Below are 26755 nucleotides of genomic sequence, written 5' to 3' on the forward strand. Positions count from 1 at the left end.
CCCAGCATGGAAGAGTAATGCAGAGATTTGTGTAGCACAAAATACATTTTGATGCCAAAATCTCAAAGTGCTGTTAAGAATTTTTGCAAGACAGATCATGATTTCTTGCAATGACTGTTGTAATGATACTGTTTTCTTAATGTAATATACCACTTTAAAAAAATCACATTTTGGGGAGAAATACTGATCTGTGTGTTAAGTAGCCCGGTATCTTCTATTGGATCTTAAAGTAATGTCCTGGTAGTCAAATCTAGAAAATGCTGTTTCTTTTTACCAAGGGAAAAAAAGTAGCCTTATGAGTGCAAATGCTACCATCTCATTAATCTTTCTCTCATAGATTTTTTTTTTTAACCTCTTGAATTACTGTGAATACCAAACTTCCATGAAACTTGGGTGACCACCTGTGAAAAACTTACATGACCAGAGGTTCATGGCCATATGAAAATGAATGTAAACCAGATGGATTGCATTTGAACAAAATTTTCCACTCCTCTACTTCTTATGTCTGGTGCTCTCTGATGCTATTTGACATCTCCTATGCATTTTTTTCTTTATGTTCTCCTTTTTAAAAATCAATAGTTGCAGTGGCAGCTAGTAAAATTTCTTCCCAGAATCAGTCCTCTTTTACACCTTATAATTTTCCTTTTATTTGAAGAAAGAGAATTTTTTCAGTTTTCGCTTTCTATATCATTCTCTTCTCTTTTGGTAGTTACTTCTCTTTTCTCAAAAGATGATGCTGTAGAAAAAAACAAGTCTTCCAAAAACTGGAATTTTGAGAAGAACCTAGTACAAAACGTTCATCCAGGATGACAGTGGTACATACTTGCATTCCTCCCACACAATAATATGCTGTTTCTGAATTTTTTGCCTGCAGAACTGAGACTTTTGTTTTCTTTTAGTTATTTGCTTTACAAATCCAGCATTGGGAACTGGTTTAAAGAATTCCTTGCAGAATTGCAATTGCCTTGCACTGCAAAAGGAAACATAGATGTTGTATAAAACTGAAAAGGGTTTCTTGAAGCTCCACTCGACATTAGATGAGGGCTTAGCCTTGCATTGGGTTATGTTTTGGGGCCAAAGCTGCAGGGGTCGCAGGTTTCTTGGCTATACAAGGTTTAGCTGTTCTTGCTCTCCTTTTTAAGTGCCTGTTCTTATGGCAGCTGCTGGCAGGCAAATCTCATTCTTGCTTGAAAAATTCAGTAGCCTGATACCACATCTGTTTTGGAAGCAGAAATCGTAAGTATGTGTCTAGCTCTGGCATGAGGTGTAGTAACTAACGTGGTATTTGGACTTAACTGCCTCCTTCAAGTAGGAGCAGCCACCATTATAGGATTTTTAATTAACTTCAGATTACTTTATACATTTATGTTTTTATTAATTCTTCTTGAGATGACATTTCAAACTACTGGATCTCTGATCTGCCATATTGCAACCATTCTTGGGCTAGTCTAGACCTTACTTTCATACTACAATCTTCGTTATGTTTTTGTCAAATGCAGCAGAGCAGTCCTAACTAGTGTACTAGCATTTTTCCTGGCTTTGTTCTTCCTCCTGTATCTCCTACAGAGATCAGAGTTTTGGTCCCAGGTAGAAGTTACAGCTACAGAAACAGCAGTCCATGGCTGAGAGCTCTTTGGGTGAAGCTGTACTTTTTCTGATATGGGCAGCTGCTTTACCCAGTGCTATGTGTGGGTATTATTACCGAAGAGGCTCCCAAAAGAATAAAAAATATTATTTAAAAAAAAAAAAAAGAAGAAACCAGTCAGTCTGGCATGTACTTTTTTGGAATAGGGTTTTTGTTTTCCATTTTACACCTACATCACATCTTTGAGCCATGAGAGGGGCTTTTCTGTCAGTTTTCATATGCCTTCCTAAATTCAGACAGATCTTATTTCTGTGGGAACAGGTGGTTTGTGTTTTTTCTTGGTGCATTTTTATTTTGAGGTAAATATCAATAAAATGACTTTCAGATAGGATGACCTCTAAGGTTCATTGAAGGTACAAGGCCTGTTTCTGCACGGTATTTAGGCTTTTCATTCCTTACTTGTGATTTTCCTGAAATGCAAAATCCATTCATCACGTCAGCTTGACAGTAACACCTCTGCTGTGTGGCTTCTACAGCATGGCAAGTAAATTTCTATTTACAACAGCATTCTTTTTATTTGTCCTATGATCCTGGTTTTCTCATTAAACTTATCAAGGGAACTCTAATGGCTTACTTAATAACACAGCATCATAGAATTCCAGGTTGGAAGGGACCTCAAGGATCATCTGGTCCAACCTTTCTTGGCAAAAGCACAGTCTAGGTAAGATGGCCCAGCACCCTGAGGAATCCACCACTTCCCTGGGGACACTATTCCAAATGGCTGATGTTCTCACTGGGATTTTTTTTTTCTCTTGTGTCCAACTGGAATCTCCCCAGGAGTAACTTCTACACATTACCCCTCATCTTTTCCATATGACTCCTTGTAAAAAGGAGTCTTAAGTTCTTCAGTCTTACAGTCTTTCTATAGGAACCGAGACAAGCGTGTCGTGAGAAGGGCGGCTTGAGGTCAAGCTGGGATTTGAAGGTGGTGGATCAGGACCAGTGAGGTACATGGCCAAGTGCAGCTGTACCTGTAGTGTCACTAACACAAGGGTCAAGAATGAGAGCCTGAACTTTAGCTCCCAGCTGAAGGTGGAGGAGGCACCTGACAAGGTTCCACACAGGTTACTCAGCTGTGTTGTCAGTGCTGGTCTTGAGCACAGATGGCTTAACTCTGAGGTTTAGGGGAAGAGTTTGCAGAGCCTGTCGAGCTCAGGCCCCTGACATGCTTATCCTAGGAAAGTTTTCAGTATTTATGTTTACAGTCAAAACCAAAGTTAGGGCTTCCAGAACTCTAATTACATCCACTCGTAGTTGTACAAAATAGCAACAATAACAATACTGGCCCTTGTAGTCCAGAAGTTCTGCTGTGGGTTTTTTTAAAATTCATGTTATTTGGTGTACTACTGACAGAGCCCAGAGAGGATCTAATTAATGCAACCAGGAAGTTAAGTTTGACTTTGGACTTGAAACATTTGTTTAGAGGTCTATGCAGTTAAGGAAGGTAGTTTTACTCCAGCATATTTTCTTGGGTTAGTCAAGTGAAAAGCAACACAGACTTCTCTAGCACAGGTAGAGATACTGCCATCTGTTTGTACCTAGAAATGATCAGCCACTTCAGGCATTTGAGGAGATTAAGAAATGGATTCTATGTTGCTGTTCAGAGAACAAGAAAATGACTTCATTTGATAACCTGTGAAACTCTTTAGGTGGACCTATACCCCTACTTAAGTCTGAGTCTTACTTCTGAATGCAGTAGCATAGTATATCCTTTCTAGCCTTTACTGTTTGAATTTGCTTATTTCTCAACTAATTACTTTTTTCAACAACTTCATAAAAATAGTAGAATGATGCTTCTGTCGATTTCCAAATACATACTGAATAATTAAAATGATTAGAAGGGACAGCTTAGTGTGCATTGTTTAAAATGTTCTTCATTGTTAACTGTGAAATTGGTAAAACCACGAAATAGAAGGGTCGTTGGCTGTATTATTGTGGCTGAAGCTATTCCTATTATATTGATACCCATAAATATGCACACTAGGAGATTGCAGGAACCCCACAAAGACACATGAGCATTATTCTTCAAGAGGATTCACGGCCTATTTAGCACGTTTCCAGTACTGTTACCTCTTGCTGCCATTTCTCGATCTGAATTGAGTCTGCTTTTCTGCCTTACCTTCTTGAGTGAGAGCTTCTGTGGAAGGGTAACATGCAGGTTTCATTTGGGATGACTTGTTCATCACCAGGCAAAGTGTCACAGTCCAAGCCAGGTACCAGTTACAAGAATTTAAGTGGAGTGTTGGGACTTCTGCACACTCAATTAAAACTAGTGCCAAGGAACTCTTGAACACTCTTATACAAAGTCAGATACTTTTTAATAAAGCCTTCATGAGAGCACCCCAGGCATATTAGTTACCATTGTTGAATCTTCAAAACAAAGTGATACAAACTATTGTATGTCTTTTGTTTGATGAGACTGACACTACTTCTCCTAGGCTTGTAGCTGACGCAAAAGAAAGCACAGACTTCACCACACAGAGTTCAGACCATGTGAGAAGTAGCGTATGAGAAGTTGTGGAAATTTTTCTGTGGGTTTCCTGTTTAGAATTTGTATTAAGCACTAAAGAAATAGAATTTCTCTATGTTGCAGGAGAGGTTAACTGCCTCTGGTTAGAGATGGGTTGATGTACCTAGGAAACATTAATGACTTGAAGGATGAAGCTTCTCTCTGTGTGTTTCTTCTCCTTGTAGTTTGTGGTACCAGCAAGCAATTGAATTGGCTGAACTTCGGAGAGCCAAAAGCATAGCATCTCTGTGGATCTTATTTAGTCTAGAACATAAGTTGGAAATGCACTATCTTGTGCAGGAATTACAATACTGTGGTGTTAAAGAAATGTTAACATCTGCCATTCATTTCTGTTCCTTGTGATCGTTTCCCCAATTATTAGTCTTAGCCCTGTGCAAAGAAATTTTTTTTGGCATCTTTATCTCCCAAGAAATTACCACATGCAGTGCACCTGGTAATAGAAGGTGATTTACCCTCTATCAGAGAAGAAAACTTGGATTATAAATACTTTACAAATAGCAATCAAGATTACAGATTTTCATGGGCTAGAATGTTTATTTGCTAAATAGAATTCAGAGCAAGGTCTTTATATTATATGATCATAATTTTACCAGTTCTAAAGTGTTGGTTTGGAGGCCACCTTTCTTTTTGTCATATATATTACACACAGACTGCTTCCAATTTATTGTAGGTGAGAGGCATTTTCAAAGAAGAGTGGTGGATTTTACTTGCAGCCCTGAGGATTTTATAGAAATTGGAAACATAACAGTGTCTCACATGGTGTACACTTTCCCATGAGATATACCTCTTAAGTGATTGCTTAAAGAGAAGTCCTAAGATATGCAGAGTTTTAGCTAAACTATGTTTTTCATCAGTTTTGATTTTTCATCTGTATACCTGATCTGAAAGTTGGTATGGAGAGTTTTACTACCTGTGCAATAAGGAGGAATTGTCCTTGACTTTTAAGTAGAAAGACCATACCTGTGTTAGATTGAAATCACATAGCAAGTTTAAACAAGGTTTTCAGAGTACCTCCAACAACAGTTAAGCGTTACTTTCGTCTTGCTAGGTCATAACATTTTGAAACCTTATAAAGACAAGGTCAGATTGAGTGAAGCAATTTAATTTGCCAGCTAACAAGTATGGACAAGCATAGGAATCTCCTAAGGCTGTTGTTGAAATCTGTGGAAGAACCCAGCCAGGACATGCATGGTAATTCTATTGTTTCTCCATAACAAAAATGTGACAAGAACCAGTAAATAATTCTTGTCTGGACTGGAGAATTCTTCAGCAGACTTGTGGAGAGTCTTTTTTTTTTTTTTTTTTTTTTTTTTTTTTTTTTAATCTCCAGAATTCATTTAAGAAGTTGGGTTTGAAAGAATATTCAGAGCGTGTCATATCTGATGCTCAGGGTAGTAGTCCAGCTCAGTTAAGAACAAACTATTTGTGCATTAAGTAGTTGGAGAAGCAGCCTGTTTCATTTCAAAGGTGACTTTTCATGTAGTTGGAGGAGCAGGTCCTAATTGTGAACACTGAAAAGAATGGTTTCAGTGAATACTTGGCTAATTCTCTAGCTAAAATCTGTTTGCACAAAGACTGTAGTGACTAAAATAAGCCATGGGGTTGTAGGACCCAAGTCTCTGTTAGAGCAGGGGCATATGTTGTCCAAATGCAGTTTGTCAAGTTGAAGATACGCTTCAAAGACCATATATTTAAACATTCAATAATATGTCTTTAAATGGCAGAATGACTGCATTAAGACACTTGAGTGCTTTCCATATCCACATTCACACTTAGGAGATGAAATCACAAATGTTCAAGCTCTGAAGCATTTTCCCAAATCAATGTTTGTAGGGCAAATGGGTGCTCTCCTTGGCCCTGATGCTCACGTATAAAAGTGTACGTGGGATATTCCTGTTGTGGTTTAACCTGGTGGGTGCTTGTTCGCTGCCCCCATGGTGGGACGGGTAGGAGAAGGGGAAGCTCTAGATGGAGCATCTGTTTTTTCTTTCCAGAAGTAGGTTTTTTTGTTTATTGTGTTTTACCTGTGTTAGTATTTTCAGCATTCACACCTCTGTAGTCTTCTTTCATGTTTTTGTTTGGGTGCTTTGCTTTGATGTGTTTTTGTTTTGTTCGAGGGGCCTCTGAAACAAAATCTTGTGGATTTTGAAGACTTCCTTTTGATCTTTTTCTTTGTTCATGTTTTTGCTCCCGTTTTTTAATGGTCAGATGGCATGCTCCAGTTTGCTCAGTCTGTCTTTTGTACAAGCAGCTAATTTGGCAACAGATGGATGCATTTCTGCTTAGTGTTTCTATGGCTTGTACATTTCTCTTGATGGACAGTATCCTCATAGGGAGTTATTAAAGATGGGTTCGCCACGCTTCCATTTCCTTCCTTTAGTGTCAGTTTGCTGTTCTGCAACTCAGAAGAGGGAACCAAAACGTTGCAGGTGTGAGCATTCTGCCTTCGGCAAAAAATTCTTAAGCTTGAATATTTGCAAGATGTGCACATTCGATGAGAATTTACCTGTAGATGACCCAAGTCTAGGTGTTGTGGAATAACTTCCTTTCTTGCCTTACATCTCATAACAGGGAAGTGTTAAAAATGTGGATTCTGGAGTTTGGATTTATGTTATAAAGGTTGAATGAAATGTAAATTTAAGGGGAGAGGCAACATACAACATGGGGTTTGATTGTGGTTTTTGAAATTTTGGGGGGAGAACTGCATGCCTGATTTGTGAGTGAAATGTGATTTCAGAAATGAATGGTGGAATACCACTTCCAGTGACTTTTTGTCACAGAATGTTTAAGGTTGGAAGGGACCTCTGGAGGTCACCTGGTCCAAACTCCCTCGGCTCAAACACACATCACCTGGAGCCAGTTGCCCACGACCATGGCCAGGAGCCTTTTGAGTATCTCCAAGGAGGGAGACTCCACCACCTCCATGGGTGACCTGTGCCAATGCTCAGTCACCCTCACAGGAAAAAAGTGTTTCTTGATGTTCAGAGGCAACCTCTATGTGTTTCAGTGTGTGCCCATTGCCTCTGGTCCTGTCACTGGGCACTAACGAGAAGAACTTGGCTCTATCTTCTTTGCACCTTCCCTTCAGGCACTTCTCTACATTGATGAGATCCCCTTGAGCCTTCCCTCCTCCAGGTGGAACAGTCCCAGCTTGCTCGGCCTTTCTTCAGCTGCTTCAGTACCTTAATCTTCTCAGTGGCCCATTGTTGGACTGTCTCCAGTATATCTGTGTCTTTCTTGTATTGGGGAGTCCAGAACAGGACAAAAGAGGAAACTATTATTAGAGGTAACATTCTTTGGAAATGGTTTTAAACCCACATATAATGCATAACAGTAAAGACGATAAGTGACTCCCTGTAAAAAGCAAGTTTAACCATGACAAATTTACATAAGTGCTCCTAGGGAAACTTAATACTACAAAATCTGTGTTCTGTAAGGAACAGCCAGATGTGGTTGGTGGGACTTGTAATTTCAACAAAAGACGACCTGAACAGAGGTGTCAAACAAAGAAGTATCCAGACCTTGTGTCCTCTACTGGCTGAAGTCAGGTCTTCTTGTGGCGTCTTATTAAGGCAAATCTGTCACTTTTCAGTGGAGCGAGAATGCTTTGCTTTCAGGCAGTTGGCTTTGTTCATGTTCTGGGGAGTGCTGGGGTCCTCTGAGTTTTTTTGTGTGGTTGCGTAAAAACCTATAAATAGTTGGTATTGGAGTGTTTTGTCTTAATGGTCACCCTGTAACAGCCATAAACTGGTTCCAGCAGGGCTTCTGGAACCAGAATGTAATGGCAAATCAGTGTGAATTGTGAAGAAGATGCTCAGTTGGTCCTTTTTTTTCCCCTACCTAATGCTGAGTTCCTATTTCCTAAATTTCTTGCTAAGAACATATCTGCTTTGTTCTCAGCTCTGTTCAGCCTTGAATTTCAGCAATAGAGCACTTCCAAACTGGAAAGGAAGCAAGAGCTAAGGGATACAAGTGCTTACCTCTGTGGATGAGAAGTTGAGGGTTTTATAAATTTCATTACAAATATATCCCAGAGTGTTTTCAATTTATAAATGCTTGTTTGTGACTTACAGTATGAGTTCTTCATATTAAAATTTAATTATAAGAAATTATTTTAAATGATACAATACCAATTTTTTAAACTTACACAATTTTTTGGGGGGTTTTAAACACTGCATGGAAGGGACAAAATATACCTCGGACATGAATTTAAGAAAGAAATAAAATTAATTTTCAAATATTGTTTCAGAAATTCCATCTTTCATATTAAAAGCTAAAATGATTGTAAAAGGTAAAAAGTAAATATAATTGAAAATCAGAACCACTAGGTATGTTTATTAAGGATTGTAATTGTTCCTTAAAAAAGCTACTACTAATAATTGTGCATGTTTTGCAGTGTTTTTAGTGGGTCTTTTTGCTAGCAAAGGGTACCTGAGATCAGAAGGGTTCTGCTGTACCACCGTATCTGTTTCTGTACAACTCCCCAGTCTGTTTCTTGTCATTGTAGTATTTTTTAGCTGAGCTGTATTACCACAGTGTGGAAACAAAAAAAGACATAATTTTGCAGCTGATTTGCTGAATTTGCAGCGAATTAAATAATAGTGGGTTTCACCCATTTCTTTTGCTATATAAGCGTTATAAATTGGTTTCATAAATCTCAAGCCGCATTATCCTCCTTCTTCAGAAGAGGTAGCAAGTGAAGAACAGTTTCATTTCGTATTTTTCACTCCCATTCCTTTTCCTTCTTCCCCTTCCTTCCCCCTCCCTCCCTCTCAGCTGAAGGAAAACTGCACAGAGGGATACATGGATAGCTTTAGTTTGGCTTATGCCAGGATGGAGAGCTAAGAATTTCTGACAAGTTTTTTTTTGGGTTTTTGCTTTTTTTCACACTATTTTTCTTTTAGATAACACTTTCTGGAAAAGATAATCAAAGAGGAACAATAGTTGTGTCAAAAGAAAGTAGAATCATTAAAAGTTTATTATTTTACGGTTTTTGTCACAGAAGTTAGTATTTCAAGTTAATATTTGAGCAAAATGAGGCCTTTAACTATTTTGAACTTAGACTTTTACCCCCCAAACCAGTCACAGTATATGTATTTTAATAAATACAGTTGAATAATATGCTGTTGGACTGTTTTAATTTTTATGCCTCAGGGTAGCACCGAGCACTGTTTCTACTTTTAAGAGCTTCCTCTCATTAGTGTAGTACATTCTCTTATATAGCACCTGTTTTAAACTCCAAATCTGAATCTACAAATGTAAAACCTGACTTTTGAAATATTTGCTTTTTTGAACACTCTTCTTTAAAGGACCTGTCAGCATCTCTCCCCAAAATGCTAGAAGCTTGAAGGATAAGGGAGGAACAGTCTTGCATGGCCCAAACACATGTGCTTTCGTCATTAGCAAGGTACAGCATGACCTCATGTTGACCTCAAAGGTAAATCGCTAACAGGGAACAATTAATACATGCCTGTGAAAGCAGCTTAGTCTTGAGCATAATCAAGGCAATAACTTCAGTGTGTAGAATAAAATTAAATTTACAACTCTGTCTGTCTGTCTGCCTTTCTCTTTCTCTCTCTCGTCTCTCTCCAAGTCTCTTCTTGAGAGAATGTTGTGTTTTTTATCTATGTGTGTGTTGCGAAAGAAAATTACTTTTCTAGAGGTCATAGTAAATTCCTAAATATGGGGAACCCAAAGGATCTTGTATCTAATTTAGTCAAATTGTACATCGTACAATGAAATGCTCTTTTTAATGGAAAGGTTTCATTTGTTGTCTAGAGTATTGATATTGCAGCCTTCAGAATGTGTGTCTATATTACCTTGGGGAATCTTGGGTAGTTCTGAAACATTTAGATCATTTAGAGTTATGGGAAAGTTGTTAAAATAGCAATACTTTAATTTTTGTGTGCTTATCTTAGACTGCCACACAAACCTATGACATTTTATTTTTTCATAGAAGACTGTAAATATTCCATAGCATTATGTGATACATCTCTACATGTGATGGAATAGGATTTAGCTAGCAGTTCTGAGCTATTTGGAGAAGAATGCTGCCAGCATCTTGGAACTGTTAGCCATATCTGTCCCCTGTGATTTGTATAATACAACTGTTTGACATGAATTTTTTTTTCTTTCTTTTTGCTAGAATGAGAGAGCATATTCCTTCTGTGGAACAATAGAATACATGGCTCCAGATATTGTAAGAGGAGGAGATACAGGACACGATAAGGTATGTTCTATCTATGTTCATCACTGAAAAGAAATTAATTCTTTAGGCAACACTGTTGCTCAACTTGAGGGGTTTTTGTAAAATGTAATAGTGTCTTACTTAAACATGCCTTATTTCAGGTTGTCCTAAAGTAGATGTCCTGGGTTGAGAGACACAGGACTAACTTTTCTTCTAATGCTGGGGAAAATTGCACTTCTAGAAGACTCTAGTGTCTGAATTTGTGAAAATATTTACATTATAGCCAGCCAGGCTCTGTGGGATTCAAGGTCTTAGTGTTTTCGAGCCTTGCCAGGTGCAGGGACAAGGAGGAGCAAGGCCTGGGCATTTGACCCAGGCTGGCCAACAGGATTATTTCGTTCCATGAACGTCACATTCAATATAAATTAGAAAAGTTTGCTGCGTAGCTCTCTCTCCCTTGATGGCAGCGATCCAGTTAGTTCCTTGCCCCGGTGCCGGACCCCTGAGGCCTTCCCTTCCTCCTGACGCCATTGCGCTCACAGTGTCCGCCATTTGCTGTCCCTGCTGGGAGTGCACAGCTTCGTACTCATGTAATTAGCTGAATGTAATTCTTGTATATCTTATATCAGTATCGGGAGTAATACCGGTTCTTTAGTAGTATTGTTAATTATTTAGTCTTAGTCTATTAAATCCATTTATATTTCAACTCTTGTGTTTCTTTGTGTTCCCCGATTCCCCTTTCCAGGTGGGGAGGGGTCATTGGGTAATAGAATAATTGTCTAAACGACAATAGATTGTTGTGGGTTTTCTCAAACCATAACAGTAAATTATTGCCTAAATTTAAAAACATCAATATGATATATTTTTGGTCATGTTTATAAGGGTATTGAGACTCATTTGGGTTCTATTCAAAATTTATTCTAAATGTGCAGTGAGACAAAAAACTTAGCTGACATTTACTTCCTTTTAATTAAAAGAGTATTTAGTTCAAAGTGAAAAAATGACTGTTTTGTGGCTAATTCTGATATATTTTTTTTTAAGGTGTACATCAGGGAAACCTGTTGTCTGGTTATTAATGTTATTAATATTATAAATGTTCTCAGATTGTAAAAATTAATTCTGTTTAGCTCAAGTTTTATTAAAAATTGAAGTGTAAGTAATTGATGGGAAAGATCAAGACAAACGTAATTCACAGGTGATATTGGAAACAAAAAAACCCACCCTACTCCCCATAAGAATTCTACAGTATTCCTAGATAAATTCTTCAGATTGCTCACTATACTGAGGCGTTTTGGAGAATATTAAGTCGGTGGGGTTTTTTGCTGTAGATTGAGTTGACTTGTCTTTCTGTTGGGGGTCACAAAATATAGTTGATCACAGCTCCTTTTATAACAGCTTTTTTAAGCACTGGAAAATGTTATGTTGCCCTTCATCTCCTTTTTCTAGGCTAACTAGAGTCTGTCTGACTTTGCCTGAGAAAGTTCTTTCTTCTCCTTTTCTGTGCATTCTACTTCTCTCTTGGTCTGAGTTAGCCTGTGTATTTGTTCACGTCGGGAGGACTGTAGTGACCACAGTGTTTCAGCTGTGCAGTTGTTCAGTGGGCAGTTTGGAGTAAAGCAGAATGATTCCTGCTCTGATTCTTGTATTAACATGAAATAGAATGTGTGGTGTTGTTTCACTTAGTCACTGTCTCACATCTACTTTGTTTTCCACTCTAACTTCTGCATCTTTTTCTACCATAGTGCTTGCCTAGTCATTACTAAAAATGGGATTTTACAGACTTATGAATTGAAGCTCTTTCCTGCACTCGGTTTCTTACTTTAGTCTTTCCAGTTTCAGAGCATCTCTCTGATGCGTCAGTCACTTTGAATTGTGATTCCATCTTCTCAAGTGCTGGCAAATTCAGTATTGCTGATTTAAAGTGCTTACAAAAGTGCTTATAAAATGAGTTGCTGATTTAAAGGGGAATCTCTGTTCTGTTGTCCTTGATTGATCCTATATGATATTTTCATTAGATGTGATGCAGAGCCATTTGATCCTATCTGATATTTTCATTAGATGTGATGCAGAGCCATACAGTATTCTCTAAGAAATAGCTTCACAGTTTGATACCAAGCATCACCTGATAAATGAGGGTGATTTTTCAGTTACATGTATGATGGTGATTGTTTTCACCCCACACTCTTTGCCCCTCACCATTGGAAGTGTTGTGTGATGTAGTGTTGAAGGTTTTTAGTGTATTTACTACATATCTAGCAACTTAAAGGTCTTATTAAAAAAGAGGAAATGCGATTGCTGTAGTATATTATGCTCTCATTAGTCTATGCTTTTTATTTGTAATCTCTTCTAGATACCCATATTGTTTATCTAAAATACATGCTCTAGTATGTCAGTATTTTTTTTTTCGTTTGTTTGATTTCTGATTCTGCTGAACCTCCTTTTCTTTTGGAAAAACATGCCAAGAAAAAAATTCTTCTGGGATTTTCTCTGATCATTGTGTATTTGCAAAGATAATTACTAACAGTACAGAGGCTTCTTCAACTAGTCCTTCTGAACTATATTCATGGCTGAATATATAAACATTAAATTCTGTGTATCTTGAAACAAAAAACAAAAAAAGAGGCCAAATTGTTATTATTTCACTAACAGTCTTCCTGCATTGTATTAATGTTGTCAACATAAGTAAAACAGAACTTGTTTCACTGGTTTGCAAATTTCATGGAAGTAAAACTGAGAAGTTCAAACACCTGCAGTTAAATTAATGTTGTTGAAATGACTAAACTGCTTCCTTTATTATTCGTAGTAGCATCTTTTCTTTTGAAGAGAGGAGTAATTTGTAAGTTACGAGATATCAGAGATACAAATAATACAATTAGTATATAGGAAGCCAAAGATCATGTGCGTTACCAGGGAGTATAAGATAAAGTTCCACAGCATTTTCATGTGCCCTGATGAACTGTGACTTGTACTCTTAAATTGTGCTTTTTGAAAGTTCCTTAGTTTCATTCTCAAGCTCCTAACAGCTCAGGTTCCACTACATAGCAAGGCTTAGGTTCCTCTGTTACTCTGAGTACGTTTTAGAATTCTTACCCTTTCACAACAGGAAAAATAAAAATGAATTCTGAGGGATGAAAAAAAAAAGCAACTTCCATATTCAGTTGAAAGAGTTCAGTATGAGAAATTAGTTGAAGAAGGTAAGTAGAGAGATTGCAAAATAAAATTAATTTATCATAGAAAATTCCCACAATCAGTACTGCTGTAGTTTATGCTTTATTATAGATATGTTTGCCTTTGTATTGATGGGCTCTTCCCTTGCTAGTTGATTTCTGGGTGTGTCCTTTTGTTCCTTCTTTTGTTAACAGTTTTACTTCAACATGTCATAACATAGGTAATTATTGTTGTTCTGTAGGCTGTTGATTGGTGGAGTGTTGGTGTTCTTATGTATGAATTATTAACTGGAGCATCACCATTTACAGTTGATGGAGAGAAGAATTCCCAAGCAGAGATTTCTAGGTAAGATTCAAACCAGTGAAGCACACACAATTGCTCACAAAGTGATGCTTATGCCATAATACATGTTTTGTGAGAGTATTAATCTAAAATTTAGGAATATAGTGGGACCAGGGTAACATTTTAGGTGCTCTAGTTCTGTTTAACACAATGACATCTGGAAACAGGTTTTAGTAACCTCAACAGGTTATTGAAATAATAGAACTGACCTTTACAAAAGACCTGTTTTGTTTAAACCACAGTCGAACCACAGCTTTGTAGATATTGAACCCGGTTGCATGTTTACTCTTGAAAAGGAACTCAAATTAAATATGAAACTAGTATGTAAATAGAATTATCCCATTCAAAATCTTAATGCATAATGAAACATATTTTTAGCTAGATTTTTGTCAGCTCTTGCTAGATCAGTCCATCAGACCACGGGTTTAAAGAGTCAGATGTATCCTGCTCCCACCATTTTGATAGAGGTAATATTTATTTTATTAGTGTATAACATGAAACAACACCATCTGTTCTAGCCATAAGAAACTATTATAACACTTGGGGAAATGAAATAACCTGTGTCATTCTTATATTTTACATGTAAGCTTTTTGTGATTATCAGCGTTGTTACCTTCAGTAATCTCTAGACTTCAAAGGTTTGTTTTCAGTACCTATCTAAAAGCGTTGGACCATTTTAAAGACAATGCAACAAGCTTGCTTAAAACACACTACTGAAATCTCCCCATATTTCATTTCCCCTATTTCTCAATAGGAAAGCAAACATTTCCGGTTACTGGATTTCTCTTGGAGCAGGGTGTTGAGGACTTAAATTGCACCAATTAGTAACAGCCTTCAAGAGGAGCTTGTAAATCCAGTCCCCAAACTAAGAATAGTCTTGCTCCTGTTGAAATGTATTACCATGGTTCTGACTCTTACCTGAATCACTTGATATTTAAGGTTATAATGGGCATCAGAACATACAACAATTATTTAGATAATTTATTTTGCTTCTGTTACAAATTCAGGCAATTTCTTGGAAGTTTGAGACCTGTTTATTGGTTTCTAGGTCTCTACCAGAACAGGAAACTTCAAGAGCTGCTAGAAAAAATACATCGAGGAGGGGAATCCACCCTCTTGGTCATTATCACGGAGTTAAAACTTAAATTAACTCTTTCTGACGGTTAGAAATTTTGAGAAATTTTGTTGATTGCTTACTTAATGCCATGTCTGAATTGGTAATTTTGACTTCCAAGATTTGCTAAATGGAATTCTGAAGGAGTTAAGAATTTTTTTAGAGAGAACCTTGACCGGAGTTTCCCAGAAACTGGTAAACTTTTCAGATATGTATTCTATAGAATTTGACTGTCTTTTGATAGGTCCTTTTGTGTTCTTTAATATCTTAATCTTTCTGATTAATTTTAAGATTAAATTCAGAGCTGAGAAAATGCAAGGTTGCAAGCACCCATCCTCTGATTGCTAATAGTCTAATTCCTGACTCTAAATACAGGAGTGGAAAGTTTACTGTGGTGTTGCTCACTGTGCGTTGGTTCTGGTTGGTGTTTATGCTACACATTTATGGACAGCAATCCTGTTGTCTTTCAGCTTTCATTTTGATAAATTTAGAAGGTAAATTCTTATAGTTTTATTATACAGATGGGGACTGTGTAGAGTTTGCTGACACTTGGGAAGCTGTTGAGCTACTTGCTTGAGAGCATGCCCAAAAGAAATAATCCATCCTTCCTGACATGCTGGCTTGTTCAACTTAGAAATTCTTGTTACCGTATTCATGACTTTTCAGAAATGCCCTCCTGGTATTTTTCTCTGGTGTCAGTACACTGAGCTCCTTGAAGAAATAAAAGCTGTATTTTCAGTACCTGTCTTTATCCTAAGCCTGTCTGGCCTAGAAGCTACAATCTTTATTTCTTTTTTTCTTCAATAATTTTGTCACGATACATTTGCAGTTTACACTTGATGTCCTTTAAAAAAATAAATTGTTAATTCTTTTGATTATGAGTACAACCTTTTCTGTAGAGTTTTCTGTTGAATTGGGATGTAGATTCTAGATAATTTTACACCTATAACTAAATCGGTTTCAAATTCTCTCCTTGACTATCTTTGATCTTTCTAGTTTCATTTCCTTTCTAAACTGATGAAAAACTGAACTGTAGATAATTTCATCAGATATTTACAGTTGCCACTGGTAATGAAATCACTAGCCCTGGCAGAGAGACACCAGTTGGTATAAACTTCTTTCTTCATGGCAAAGTTATTCTAAACAGAAATTGTGTTCTCTAACCTAAATACGCTTTAACTTGCCAATTGCAGCAGACTTAGATAATTCAGTTTCCTGTTACTCTATCACAAGCCCTGAAAGTGTAGTTTCCATGGCCTTTGATTCTTCTGAGTTTTAAGGAAAGAAGTCATTTTCTAAATGAATCCAGGTCCTTCTTTTGTTTTACCTAGCTGGAAAGTAATCTTCAATATTTTTAGATAATTTTATTCCCTTGTGTGGCGCAATGGCTATCTGCTGTTAAATTTGAGCCTGAAGTTTTGTCCAGTACAAGAGGATGGAGGTGATTCAGGAAAGGAAATGATGGTTAATGCTAAAAGGCCGTAGCTTCTTTCAAAAGCACAGAAATCCTGGGAGGGACTTTGACACATGCAGCTCCCTTCCTCTGATCACTTTATGGGCTACTCTTAGTCGCCTTGAGCGACTTTACCCTTCAGTTGTACTAGTGAAGCCAGACTCTCTTTACTTAATCAAGCTACTTGATTAGTCTTAACCAATTTCTGCTCTCTCACATCTTCATCCCATATGGTCCTTCTTTTCTGGCAGCTTGCTTTCCATCCTAATTAATGTGTATAGGGCTTCGTGTACTTCAATTGTAAGTAGTTCCTGGAACTTCTAAATAAATTAACTTCATTCTTCACTGCTTCTGTAGTGTGGTTCTGTGAACCAGAGTATCATTAATATTTTATAGTATCAATCAACCTCAAAAGTATTTCTGAACGAATGCCACTGGCATTTATAAGTGCAGCTTATGTGGTGTCGGCTTCTGCAACAGGGCAAAATGCTGCCTTCCCTGCAGTGGGCTCTAGGAGGGTCAACAGATGGAACATACCCCTCAATATAGTAATAACTTGCTTTTTATATAGCTAAATACCACTTCATGGTTAATTCTGCCTGTAAAGGGAAAGAATTTAAAACCGAAATGTTGGGAAAAGGCAGTAATTACTGATGCTGTTGTCATGGAAGTTTTCCATTAGGTAAAATACATTGTTATAGCAAACTAGTATTGGCAAAATAGTTATGCTATTTTTTTTGACAGATGTGATCTTTATAGGAGCTTCCTTCCCCCAAGAATTTAAGGAGTGGTTTCTACCCAAAGAGCAGAAAGTCAAGTAATGGGAAAAGTTCTGTAAACCTATATAAACCTGTCTTGGCTTCAGCTGGAAGTCTCTGCTCAGTTACCACATCAATGGTACAACTTCTTGCAGTTCTCATGCTGACCCAAGACATGCAATATGTAACTGGAAATTTGCAATTAGAAGGATAAGCGCGGGGTTCTATAAAAGATTTTAACTGCTTATGTTTCTTCCACCCTCTTTTTCTTACACGAATGCTTGTATTTGCATCAGAAGCCCGAGACAAGGGGAAGATTCTGATTGTTAGCATTCACTAGCAGCAATATGGCTACAAACACTGATATTCTGAGGCTGCACAGAACTGGGTTCATTTGTTCTGTTACCCATGTTAATTAGGGAAACAGTCATTCCAATTCCGCATCAGTTTCCACAACATTTTCAAATTTTTATCTGACTTGCCCATCTGTAATCTCTGACATTTTTCAGAAAGGAAAATGTGCTACAGTTTCTCTCCTGGATTCTAAGGACATCCCAGAGTCTCAATCCCATTGCTTTAGAAATCAATTTTAAAAAATATTGGCTTATGGGTTTTTTTGGCCCTTCTGAGAGCCCAAAGAGAACTTGTCTCTTTCCAGGATCTTTGTTATATACCTTTCTGATTCTGTCATCAGAAAGGTTGATAAAATACATTTCCTTGGACTCCTCTAACTGAAGTGATTTTCAAGCTAAGAAGATTTTGTTGGCCCTCCTGTAAATCAAGCAATTTTACTATCAAGATGTCCTATCTTCTCTCTTAAAGAGGAAGGTTTCCTTACTTCCTGACCCACTTCCCCTTTCTGAAACTGGATGTTTTCTGAAGAGGCTGAATCTTTACTTCTCCACCAGTCCTACAGTGTAAGAATCCTCCTGCTTAGTGCTGTTTAAATTAAGAAATCATTTGGCAATATTGTGCTTTCTTCTCCTTTTCTGTAAAGTGAAGTGTGTCCAGAAGTTGAAGACAAGGCTTATGGTTGCTGTTACTTCTGCTGACAGAGTGGCTGGGATTTAGACCCTTATTGGCGGATTATCCTTAAGTCATGTAAAGATGTAAATCCATCTTAAATCTCAGCCTGTGTTGTCCTATCTCATTTCACCATTATTTAAACCAAGAGGTTTGCTTGCTTTGTCTTTTTGTTTGCTTGAAATTGAATACTACGTCAGCAGAAACAACCCTTGGGATATGTGCATATTGAACTTGTTTTTGTCCTTCCACGCTGGCAGGACAAGATTATTTAGGAAACAGTCTGTTTGCATCTATTTTTGGAGTAATCCAAGAAGTTACGTATTTGAAGATAAAAGATTTCCCATGGGATAGCAGACTGTAAGGATATGTCATCAGTAACCTTAAACAACATTTAGAAATATCCTGCAGTGATCAACTTAAGCTCCCTCAGAGACATACAACAATTCAGATTTTAGTGCTGCCACAACCTCATATGATTTCAGCCTCACAGTCTCTCATAGCTTCAGAATCTTTGTCTGTGTTTAGTGGAGGCATTCTAAGTGCTTCTTCTGCATATTTTGAGAGGACACATAGAGAGAGTATGCATACAGATAAATAGAGTGTGCATATAGATATATAGACACCAAGTTGTACACAAGCCTGGAATGTGCCCTTGTGTCAAAGGCAGGAAATGTTACCCTGGGCTGCATTAGACAAAGTACCAGCAGGTTGAGGGATGTGATCCTTCCTCTCTCCTCAGCAATGGTGAGGCCACATCTGGAGTACTGGGTCCAATTCTGGGCTCCCCAGTAGAAGGAAGACACAGAGATGCTGTAGAGAGTCCAGCAATGGGCCTCAAAGATGATTAAGGTACTGAAAAAGGAGGGAGCCAAGTTCTTTTCAGTTGTGCCCAGTGACAGGACCAGAGGCAGTGGGCACACACTGAAACATAAGAGGTTGCCTCTGAACATCAAGAAACACTTTTTTCCTGTGAGGGTGACAGGCCGCCCATGGAGGTGGTGGAGTCTCCCTCCTTGGTAAGAGGTTGCCTCTGAACATCAAGAAACACGTTTATCCTACGTGGTCATGGGCAACTGGCTCCAGGTGACTGTGTTTGAGCCAAGGGAGTTTGGACCTGGTGACCTCCAGAGGTCCCTTCCAATCTCAACGTATGTTTGAGCCAAGGGAGTTTGGACCAGGTGACCTCCAAAGGTCCCTTCCAACCTCAAGCATTCTGTGATTCTGTATACTAAAACTTCTGTGTGTGTATCTAGACATGTCTTTGGTATGTGTTGTCTGTGTGTTCGTTCTCAATTTGCCTTCAGATTTCTTAACTTCAATTTCTACATTTGAAGTAGATTTGAAGGAAAACTTGCCTTCCTCTTCATATTAAACTGTGGGAGCTACACGTATATAAGATAGGTATTGAAATGTGAGGCTTCCAAGCTTTTGAACTTCCACTAGCTATTCTCAATTTGCCTTCAGATTTCTGAACTTCAATTGCTACGTTTGAAGTAACTGAAGGAAAACTTGCCTTCCTCTTTATATTAAACTGTGGGAGCTACACGTATGTAAGATAGGTATTGAAATGTGATTCTACTTAGGCTTCCAAGCTTTTGAACTTCCACTAGCTTTGTTTGGTGACTTCTAGTTCATGTACTGAAAGAGACAGTGAGGTCCCTAACCAATTTCTCTTCGCTGTTCATCATTTTGAGGGGAACACTATGTCTAGTCCCATTAAGTTGCCTTTTAACTAAGCTGGATAGTCCTGGCATTTTTCATAGATCTTCCTATGAAACACATTCTCTATCTCTGATTAATCTTATTACTTCTCTATAAAACTTTTCCAGTTATAGTGCCTCCTTTTGAGAGTAGGTCGTGAACACTGCACTCTGATTAATCTTATTACTTTTCTATAAAACTTTTCCAGTTATAGTGCCTCCTTTTGAGAGTAGGTCGTGAACACTGCACACAATAGACAAGATACAGACAAACCTCAAATGGCCGAAGTGTGTGTTTTTTCTCTTTATTTTCTAATAAATTTTAACATTGGAATTGTTTGGGATTTTTTGACTGCTGTTAGGCATCAGGTTGATTTTTTTTTTTTTTTTAATTTTTTTTTGAAGCCATCTGTTGTAGCTATGAGATTTCTTTCAGGTAGTAATGGTAAGCTCAGTATGCGTGAAATGAGAGTTGATTTTTTCTTTTTCTTTTGTGGATTACGTTACATAATTTATCTCCTCAGATGTCACGTTTCATGTCCGCTTTTCCTCAAACCTTTCTTTATTTAAAAGAAGAAAAAAAAAAAAAGTTGATTTCATGTTTGTCATCCTCCTGTCTTTGGGTACAATAGAAGTTTAAATGACATGTTAAACACTGCCGTTATTATGGTAACTCTTTGATTTAACATTCAACACATTAAGTAATTACCAAATAATTATGTTTTACAGGAGAATATTAAAAAGCGAACCACCTTATCCCCAAGAAATGAGTGCACTGTCTAAGGATATAATTCAACGTCTTTTGATGAAAGACCCCAAGAAGAGGCTCGGTTGTGGTCCCACTGATGCCGATGAAATCAAACAGCATCCCTTTTTCCAGGTAAAATAAAAACTCCATAGATACCACTTTCTCCCCGTTAATGCCTTTGAAATCCAAATCGAAAGAAATTCTGTTGTTTTGTTAACAGAATAGTTTAGAGGCGTGATAATTGCATGAATAATTGCACTGAAGTTAGTAAGAATATCCATGTGCTTATGGATTTTTTACTACAAGAAGGATATGGTAGATATTTAGTAGAGTCTCTGTTTCTAACAGTTACCTGAAGCAGCCAGAAGAGACACTAAAAGAGAAGGTTTAATGGAAAACACTTAAATGTTGTGTGTAGTTAATGCCTTTAAAATCCAAATTGAAAGAAATTCTGTTGTTTTGCTAACAGAATAGTTTAGAGGCATGATAATTGCATGAATAATTGCACTGAAGTTAGTAAGAATATCCATGTGCTTATGGATTTTTTACTACAAGAAGGATATGGTAGATATTTAGTAGAGTCTGTTTCTAACAGTTGCCTGAAGCAGCCAAAAGAGACACTAAAAGAGAACATTTAATGGAAAACACTTAAATTATATGTTGTGGGGTTTTTTTAAAAAGAAAGTTTGCCACTAACATTATTAGTAAAATTTGAATATTGATAAAATTTACCATTACTCATAAATGCCTCTTCTGTATTTTCCTTTGCCCAATTAAATATTTAGACTTGTTTAGTAGATTTTAATTCTGTTCAGATTTCAGTGCATTAACGTTTGGTTTCAAAAAATGGAGATCAGATTTGCATGCAATATCTGTACTGTTCTGTCCATTGCAGTTAAAATTGTTTGTGTGCTTTATTTGAAAAAATTTAAGTATGTATTTCCAGTGCTTCTGAAGTATTTGGAGTTTTTAAAGTTCTTGTTTAGTAGATTTTAATTCTGTTCAGCTTTCAGTGCATTATCATTTGATTTCAAAAAATGGAGAAGATCAGATTTGCGTGCAATATCTGTACTGTTCTGTCTATTGCGGTTAAAATTGTTCGTGTGCTTTCTTTGAAAAAACTTATGTATTTCTGGTGCTTCTGAAGTATTTGGAGTTTTTAAAGTTGGTAGTGTAAATTAAACCTTTCAAATAAATATTTTTGGAGTAATTATCATACCATTCAGCATGGGCAGTATCTTAGCTTTTTAACTTCTGAATTTCTTCTCATATATAGATACTGCACGTGTGCACTATGGCTTACAAAAATATAAATGTTGCTTCCTCTGAAAGAGAGGAAGAAACTTAAAGGCTGTCACGCTCATTGTTCGACTTCTGTCTACTGTTAAATTTCTTTGTGTTGATTGTGGAAAATAGCAAATGGAGTTAGGACTGTTGGTTTCTGGACAAGTTTCTCTTCTCGATATCCGTTAATATCTCGTTATCTGTTAATAAGTTTGAATCAAATGAAAATTTTTCCTTTTTTTTTTTTGGTTTAGAATATAAATTGGGATGATTTAGCTGCCAAAAAAGTATCGGCTCCATTTAAACCAGTAATCAGAGATGAGCTGGACGTCAGTAATTTTGCAGAAGAGTTTACAGAAATGGATCCAACGTATTCTCCTGCAGCCACCCCTCAGACTTCAGAAAGAATATTTCAGGTACTTTCAGAATTCACAGTAATTTTAAAAAAGTTATTTTTTGAACAGTTCCACGTATATAGCTAGCTTTTTTTCTGCTGCCTTCTGAGTTATTGGCAATTAACGATGGAATTTCCAATCCCAGTTCCCAGGGCTGTTGGTTCAGCAATGGCATGTCCATATTATGCTGTAGCTGAGGAAGTACCAAAGCTGTGGAGATGACCAGCAGTTCCAATTGCATTCTTTCCTCCCCCTCCTTGTGCTTTGGTGGTTTTTATTGGCTGGTTTTTGAGCAGCTTAATGCTTAAGTGTACAGGAATATATCATTGTATTTTGGAAGCTGTTAGATTTGGAGTGACTGTAGCAAGTGATTTATGAATGTCGTAATACAACCTGCTTCATTCTGCCGTGGTATCACAGTTGTTCTTGTTACAGCACCCAAACTGGGCACATCATTAATGTGAGACTTACTTTGTTTTGCTGTTTAAAATGGTTTGATGCTTACATCACAACATTAAAACTATTTCACACCTTAGCTTAAAGGTGTTCTGTGAAGCTTGAAGTATGAGCCTTCATCACTATTGCAAAACAATTGAATCTGAGCCAGATTTTTAGCATTATTTACCAGATTTTTTGTATTATTATTGCTGTTCCTATAACTGTGGAGAATCATATAACTAATCCCAGGTAGATACCTGCTCACATTGAACAGAGTAACATCTACCCATCAATGAGCCAGTTACGGTTTCTGTATTAGATTATGAAAATGCTGATTTCTTTGAAAAATTCTTCTGAAATTTGTAATGTTTTGTATGCAGTAGTTTGTGTGCAACAATTTCAAGCCATGCCCTTTCCTGATGTCTTAATTTCATAGGGATATTCTTTCGTTGCACCTTCTATTTTGTTTAAACGCAATGCAGCTACGGTAGATCCTCTTCAGTTTTATATGGGGGATGAGCGACCTGGAACTACAACCATTGCCAGAAGCGCTATGATGAAGGTAATAATCATAGCAAGAGTTGAATTAATTTCATTAACTTGCAAGTGCATATAACTTTCAAAGTATAATCACAAGCGAGGCTGCAGAGTACAAAATAGTTATTATTCATTTATCTGTTCTCTGTAATGGCTCCTCAGATGATCTAGGCGTATAATTTGCATGTAATACTATTAAGAAGTGGCTGAAGTTTAATCTGAAAAATGAGATGACTGTCTGGTTTTTCCAGAAGACTGAAGTATAGTAGTAATAATAATTTGACTCCTGATAGTTCTTATTCAGCCAACCATTGTAGATATTTTTGAAGCCACTTAAATTATATCTGAATTCCTTCTATGATTTATTTGCCTAAAAGTATCTATAGTTGTGTGAAGCCTTATAAGACCACATGCTATTGTGATGTCTTCAAATGAGCACGTAGTTCTGTGGATAAATGTATGTACAGCCATCTTTGATCCTGTTTGTCTGAATATTTTGTATCTTAAGCTATTGTAGCAGTAATGATTTATTTAGTGATTATGTTTGTTTAATGTAACATAAGATTTACTGTTTAATTGTTAGCATAAAGTTTATGCATTTTATTAAATAGAAGTTAAGATTATATTTTATCAAAAAGAGAGCTCTTTTATAATTTTAAATGTAGATGAAAAATTCTTACGAAACTTTACTCTTTGTCTTTGACTGTGTATACTAAAAGTATTCTGCAGAACTAAATACAGACAGTTTCCTAACAGGACTCTCCATTTTATCATCATTATGAACTGGATCTGAAAGAGAAACCATTGGGAGAAGGAAGTTTTTCCATTTGTCGAAAGTGCTTACACAAGAAAACTAGCCAAGAGTATGCAGTAAAAATAATTAGCAAAAGGTATAAATATTCTATAAGACAATAAAAATATTTTCTTTGCGTACTGTCACCCATGGATTAGAATAATGTTCACTACATTTTTGGAAGTGGAAAAATAACTTTAAAATAATTTCCTATTTGAAGAACCGTCAGAAACTTAGAGTAACCTCATGACCTTTAACAGATTCTGAGAGTCTTTTCAAACAACATGTTATTCTTGCTGGGGAGGACACAAAAAGAAACCTAAAAAGTACTTTTCTGGTTCCTTGTTGTATTCTACCCTAATTGCCCCTAATTTTGCTCCTAATCAGAGTAAGGTACAAGGCCCTCCTTCACTTTAGACCTAAGTGAACTGAATGTAGGCTTATGCTGGCTCCCTTTCCTAAGCAACTCCACTGATTGCATAGGACATTGCTTTTAAGAAGGATCATAGTGTGGGTTGCCTTAGACCTAATTAAGTGTGTGTTTGTAAAATGAAATTAGACTATGGAGTTGTAAGTTGCATCTTGTTTCCTGGATGTTCTGAAGAGAACACCACGCTGGAGGCAGCTGACTTGTTTTGTACTTCGGGACCATCTGGTCCTCTTCCAGAATAGATACCTCTGGCAGTTTCTACCCAGAGAAAAATCAAGATAAGGGATGCTTTGTGGGGTGGATGGATTTGTAGCTTCACTTTGCATTGCTCATTAGTAAATATGTCCTCAGTGTCTTGTAGTTGCTGGCAGGAAAGGAAAGTGTAAATGTTCTGCCATCAGAATGATAGTTCACAGTGATCTCTTCTCCAAGACATTTGGCTGTACCTCTGTTTTTCCAGACTCTAGAAGTAACTGTCAACCAGATTTAAGTGTTTCAGCACATGCTTTTTGGATAGGATAAGCTCAAGAAATAAGACACCAAAATAAAGACATCTCTGTTTTCTGAGATTAATGGAGGCCTACTCAAAACTACTTGTGGAGCCTACAGAGGGACTGGAATGACCAGGCACTAGCAGTGGGATTCAGTAGCTTAAACATAGGCATCTATGTAGTGCCATTTTAGCATCTGTTGGTGTCTTCTCTGTCCTCCAGTTCCCATCAGTCCTTGTGACTACTACCTTTATGTAGATGTCTTCATGGCTGATGTCTTCCAGGCTCTCCTATGCTTAGGCCACTGAATCCTACTCTAGGTATGTATTTTACAGTGAACTAATTCACCCTGTAAGATTCGTTAACGACAGTTTCACTTGTTATAATGACACCATAGACAAGTAGGATGCAGTGGACACCTACATGGGGTATTTTGATCTGGAAATCTCTGCCTTGTGTCTACGTTCAAAATGTTTTTTGAGTGCTGCATGCAGAGCTGCAGATCAGAGCTCCCATCACATCTTCAGCTAATGAATTTTTGTTTCTGGGTCCCAGTGAGCAAACTAGTATTGACTTCTCCCATAGAACTAAACTGTTAGGGATTATGTCCCTAAGTGATACTGCTCACAGGTTTTTTTACTCTTTCTCCTTCATCTTGGTGGACCAGGCTAAATGAAGGTAAGAAGTGATCTGTTTAGGATTGCAGGCTGTGAGCAGACTCAGAGCACGGTTTTGCAGTATTTAGAGGTAGCAGTAAACCCACACTCTGAATGGCTGGACACAGCCTTGAATGAGAAACTGTTAAACTGTGCATAATATTGCTCTGAGGACCATGCTAGGAACTCTTGCTGAAAGAAAATGTCTAATAGGTTTCTAGTAACTTCTTTGCCTCAAAGTCAGACAGTCTTTCACTCCTACCCATCAAAGGTGCCAAAAAAGCGAATCCTACATGTAGGCAAAACTTTTCATGATACTTGAGGTGAAAGCTCAGATCAAGAGTTCCTCTGTGGTGTTGCTTTGTGTTGGTAGCACTGGACCTGCCTCCACCAGTGTCTGAAGGCAAATGAAACAGTGGAGTCCTGTAAACTGGCTTGAATTACTGTTTCAGAGGTTCCTATTTGTTTTTCATGATACTGTCTGTTTAAAATCTTAGATGGTAACTATTTATAGAGCAGAAATACTCAGAAAAGTCCACTCACAAATTCAAAAGGTTTATGTTCATGATACTGAACCTTTTTCATCTGTTTCCCAGGTCCACCTTCTCCTGATAGTCTTTCCCCCCAAAACTACTGACTCATTTTTAAAAATTTCTTGAGGACCTGAAATCACTTTGAGTTTAAACAACAACATCAGCAGAGATGCAGGTGGAACAGCTTAGTTTACTTGGTGATTCTATGAAGCCTGCAGAAGGACAGAATTTTCTCACACAAAATTCTCATCACAGTTCTGGCCCTAATTAGGGAAAAAAGTGCAACCAGAAGTTAAGAACATGTGGGGTGAGAGAGATTGTATCTGTGTTATCCATAAGGCCATTCTCTAAGTCAGAACAGTCTTAGCATTTATTCGAGAGAGTTTTGGCAAAAAATTTCAGGTATTATTTGCCCAAAATAAATCAACATATGTATCTAGTGGAAAAGATGTTCTGCTCTGGCCCCATTGACATAGTTTTTGTAATATTCACTGTGTTTGTGGTTCCCCCCCCCCCCCTCCTCGTCT

The 26755-nt window shown here is 37.4% G+C and overlaps 1 protein-coding gene across 1 annotated transcript in view; it reads left to right on the forward strand.

The window, feature by feature from the left end:
- Positions 1 to 26755, forward strand: part of RPS6KA5 (ribosomal protein S6 kinase, 90kDa, polypeptide 5) — an 82469-nt gene that overhangs the window by 45346 nt on the left and 10368 nt on the right. The window contains exons 7-12 of the mRNA XM_014947008.1: positions 10321 to 10404; positions 13772 to 13875; positions 20653 to 20803; positions 22210 to 22371; positions 23225 to 23350; positions 24082 to 24215. Coding sequence (XP_014802494.1) covers positions 10321 to 10404; positions 13772 to 13875; positions 20653 to 20803; positions 22210 to 22371; positions 23225 to 23350; positions 24082 to 24215 — 761 coding nt within the window. The remainder of the gene's footprint in view (positions 1 to 10320; positions 10405 to 13771; positions 13876 to 20652; positions 20804 to 22209; positions 22372 to 23224; positions 23351 to 24081; positions 24216 to 26755) is intronic.

Source organism: Calidris pugnax, unplaced genomic scaffold (genome assembly GCF_001431845.1).
Source record: "Calidris pugnax isolate Ruff unplaced genomic scaffold, ASM143184v1 scaffold127, whole genome shotgun sequence".
Lineage (NCBI taxonomy): Eukaryota > Metazoa > Chordata > Aves > Charadriiformes > Scolopacidae > Calidris > Calidris pugnax.